Raw genomic sequence first — 4,398 nt, forward strand, 5'->3', positions numbered from 1 at the left:
GTACTTAAATGCAGCACGTGAGTAAATGTACTTAGTTACTTTCCACCAGGCGTTTAAATAGTGACGTCAGACAGGATTTAGTCAAAGATATGAAGTCAGAGATCTCACCTGAGCGCAGGAAGGAGAACAGCTTCATCTTCTTCTTCTACTTCTACTCCTTCTTCTTGTTCTTCTACTCCTTCTTCTTCTCCTTCTCCTTCTACTCCTTCTTCTTCTTCCTTCTTCTTCTCCTTCTTCTTCTTCTTCTTCTTCTTCTTCTTCTTCACTTCAAGCTGTAAAACTTCTGTAAACGTGACTCTGAACAAACTTCACACCTGAGAGCTGAACTCGTCTCATGTTGTTCTTCAGTTTCCGGTGAAGTTTAACGTGGAGCCGACTTACCGGACAGGTAAGAAGGAGGAGGAGGAAACACCTGAGGACAAGAGTCCAACACACGCGGCCAATGTTTAACAAAGAGAACCCAGTGTGAGACCTGTTTCTGTCACGTGACCCGGTTTCTCCACAAACAGGTGATCCACGAGCCGCAGGAAGCGAGACTGACTGAGGAATGTCAGACTATCAAAATAAAATACCAAATTTTTAAAATAATAATGTAATGAAAAAAAAACTCAGAAAAGAAATGCTCTCATTGCTGTGTTCATTCATGTAAAAATTAAATGTTGTGTGTAAGGTTTCCCTTTCAAAATAAAAGCATCCAAAAAACTATCAGAAACAGCTTTATTGACCCACAATGTGAATAAACAATTTTTAAAGCTGCTCTCAATGATCTTACACACTAAATATTTTACAGGATCGTGGAAGTAATGTAATTAATTTTATACATTTTAATGTTTATTATCTTTACAAAATAAGACATTTGAGGACATCCCATTGGACTCTTGCTACTGGGATGGACATATCTTTTACTATTTCATTACATTTTGTAGTAATTAACTGACAACATAATAAGCAGATAAGTAATTAATTATTTATTCCAAAAATAACTGTTAGTTTTGGATGACTTTGATGGATAATCATGTTTGGATTTAAAGTCCACCTGAAAACATAACCCAGCTCTCAGAAGTTGAAAAAAATACTGTCCTAAAATGTTTAAATTACTTTGATTCATCATCATTTTATCTATTAAGTCATCTGTTGAATTATAGGTTCTCTTTATTTATAGATACATGTGCACCCACCTTGGTTTAAACGCTGGTTCAAAGCCTTTTCTAATCGTCTAGGAATTCAATTGAGGCTTCTTTATTAGATTATTCATAATTAATATTTATTAGACATATTTGATAGACAGAAATTAAGATATTGATGTTTTAATCCATAACCACTTGACATCTGCCTTTAAACATAATGTCCTGTTAACAATATCCTCTATTTTGTTCCCTCTTTATGATAAAAAATGAAAGAAATAAACAAAGAAAGACTCAAAAACTTACCAGACATGATGAGTCAGAGGCGAGAGGGTGAAGAGAGCAGCAGCGTCCACTGGATGGCGACAAATACTGACAGGTTTCCACCAGGAGGCGCTTTTTTTGTTCTGATAGACTTCACTAACTAACAACCGACAGGGTTTAAGATGAACATCAACACAGACCGAATGCAGGATTTCACTGTGATAGACTCTTCAGCTCATTCCTCGTCTTCTCACTCTGACGTCTTTTCCACAACTTGTCATCGTAGGAAAAGCACAAGTGTTGCTATTAACATTCATTCTCTTATTTGCACACCTTCTTTTTTTGTGTTAAAGCTCACATTTATGAGACAGTCGATTTTTGAGTCTCAGTCCCAACAAGTCAAATAGTCGAGACGCTTCAGGATAGGTCGGGTCGGCCTCAGTCAACAATCAACTATCTTACAAAAAGGAGCTTTAAGATGTGTAAATAAATAAATAAAGTCAATCTTAAGACGCTGTTTGATCTTTGCTTTTCAGTCGGCGCGGCTCTGTTGATGGCCGGGTCTGTCTAATGGTTCTGACTGAAATATGTCAACCAATGTTCAGTGAGAGTCTCTATGAATTTTGGTTCAGACATTCATGGACTCATGAGCCTTTTCCTGCAGCGCCCCCATCAGATTAAAGTTTTCATTTTCTCTGTGAAGTATCTCAAACTCTATCTGATGAACTGGCACAAAATTTGGGTCTTCAAACGTCCATGATTCCAAAATCCGACCTGACAGCGACTTCCTTCCTTTGGCGCCACAATGAGGTCAATATAAGGTTTTAGTTGACATTTATTGGATGGATCGTCATTCAGAACCCACCTTCATGGTGTTAGAGGAAGAACTGCTGCCTTGCTAGCATTAGCATTTAGTTTGAAAGCGTTGCTGTGCACCCCCTACAGTTCGTACTACACAAACCCAAAGTCTCTATCAGTGTGTCAGATGGAATCAAAGTGCGAACAAAACTCAACACAAATCCTAAACTCTCGCTGAAGTTATAGTCGATAGAGACATTATTCACCCTGTAGCAACAACATGATTTTGAAGCTGTTAATTTAAAGGCGCTATATGTAAGAATTGACCACCTGGATTCATACACCAAACAGCTTCAAACTTAGCCGCCAACTGCTGCTAACTGCAGCTGCTGTTAGCTTATGAGCTTACTGCAATGCTCTCTTCACCTGTCTCACCTGCAACTCGTATAAAACGCTGCAGCCAGACTACTAACCAAAACCAACTGCAGATCCCACATCACACCAATTCTTGCATCCCTTCATTGGCTCCCTTTAAAATACAGAACAGACTTTAAGACACTGCTCATCACATACAGGCCCTACATGGTCTTGCCCCTCCCTACATTTCTGAACTCTTACACTCTTACTTCACCTCTAGACCACTCAGATCTTCCGACCTAGGTCTCCTATTTATACCCTCCTCAAATCTAAGGGTGACTGCGCTTTTGCCGTCAGGGCCCCATCCCTCTGGAACAGTCTGCCCTCTTCCGTTACATCAGCTCAATCTCTAAAGCCTGAAATACACCAGGCCAACCGCTGGCCATCTGATTTGGGGATACTCGTACGAGTTCGGCAACAAATCTGTTCGGTGTGTTCAGCTGTGTTGGAAGCTTTTGGGACCACGTGGACAGCGTCTGTTCAGATTCAACTTGCGAAGTCTAAGAACGTTGGCTGTTGGCCGTCTGAGCCATTGGATAGTCTGATTGGCAGTGTGCTAGCGAATCAGCGCGGTTTGTAGGAGGCATGGAATACTGGATGCGCTTTGTTTTTCTATGCACTCGGTTCCGTCATTTCCTGTTTTCATGTTTTGGATTACTGCCAAGAGACTAGCACCACCCGCTGTTAAAGAGACTTCTCGCGCAGAATGTACACGCTACTGTGTGTAGTATTCTCTGCATATATCTGTACATGTATGTTTATTTATCTTATTTATTTTATTATTTTTATTTTATGTTCATTTTTATTTATGTTTTATGTTTTCTGTACTCTGTACAGCACTTTGCAAACCTTGTTTTAAAAAAGTGTTATATAAATAAAAACTTACTTCCTTACTTACTTGCTTATAGTTCAACCCAAAATGAAAATGTAGTCACTATCTCCTCACCACCTTGCTGATTGGAAGTCAGGAGAAGTTTCTTAATCCACAAATCTTTTTCTGGAGCTTCAAAGTAAAACAGCGTTGCAGCGTTTCTCCTGAAGAACTGAAGTGGCCGGAGAATTGTTTTAAAATGTTAGAGAACAACCAAAACTAAACATAAGTTGCGAGGTCATCCAGGTCTGCAGAAGCCCAGAGAATTTTAAAAGCCCAAATTAATTTTAAAACATAGTATTTACATCCTAAATTCCCAGTCAAGCTTGCACAGCCACTTCAGATGCTTTTAGCTCCGCGTCTACAGTGAAGATTCAGGCTGATGAAAAGTTTTAAATAACGTCAAATCAGTTTAAGAACACCGGATATTTCTGACGAGCGACTGGGACAATTTCCAACCATGTTAGTAGCAACAGAAGCCAAAACAAGATCTTAACCCAACTCTGACCAAGTGGATATTATGTCTAAAGTTAACTGGAACATAAGCGAAGCGTTGTCAAAACATGTAATTCAAAATTGAATCTAAGGATAAAGTTTCAGCACATCTGTGGTTTGCAGAAACGTACATTACCAACATTCACTCTGGTGAAATTAAACATCTCGTTTAGTCTGAATCCCCCCAAAATTTTCAGTTTACAAAGATATTAAACGGAGAAAATGAGCTTCAACAAATTTATCAAAATATTCACCAATTAATCTCCTGCTAATCAAACTAAATGATAAACTGACTAGTCGATTCCACTCTGATGAAATCATCTCCAGGTGGATCTGCTTGCCACTGATTTCATTTACCTGAGGAAGACTTTTAAACAGTTTCAACACGTTAATTAAAGAAAACAAATTATGGATAACTTTGTATTTGAC

The 4,398-nt window shown here is 38.8% G+C and overlaps 1 protein-coding gene across 1 annotated transcript in view; it reads right to left on the reverse strand.

Annotated features, from left to right (window-relative positions):
• LOC115584754 (natural resistance-associated macrophage protein 2-like) overlaps nucleotides 1-3,354 on the reverse strand; it is a 16,956-nt gene extending 13,602 nt beyond the window's left edge. Inside the window, exon 1 of the mRNA XM_030422426.1 lies at nucleotides 109-3,354. Coding sequence (XP_030278286.1) covers nucleotides 109-136 — 28 coding nt within the window. The 5' untranslated portion in view covers nucleotides 137-3,354. The remainder of the gene's footprint in view (nucleotides 1-108) is intronic.
• Between the last annotated feature and the right edge of the window lie 1,044 nt (nucleotides 3,355-4,398).

Source organism: Sparus aurata, chromosome 7 (genome assembly GCF_900880675.1).
Source record: "Sparus aurata chromosome 7, fSpaAur1.1, whole genome shotgun sequence".
NCBI lineage: Eukaryota > Metazoa > Chordata > Actinopteri > Spariformes > Sparidae > Sparus > Sparus aurata.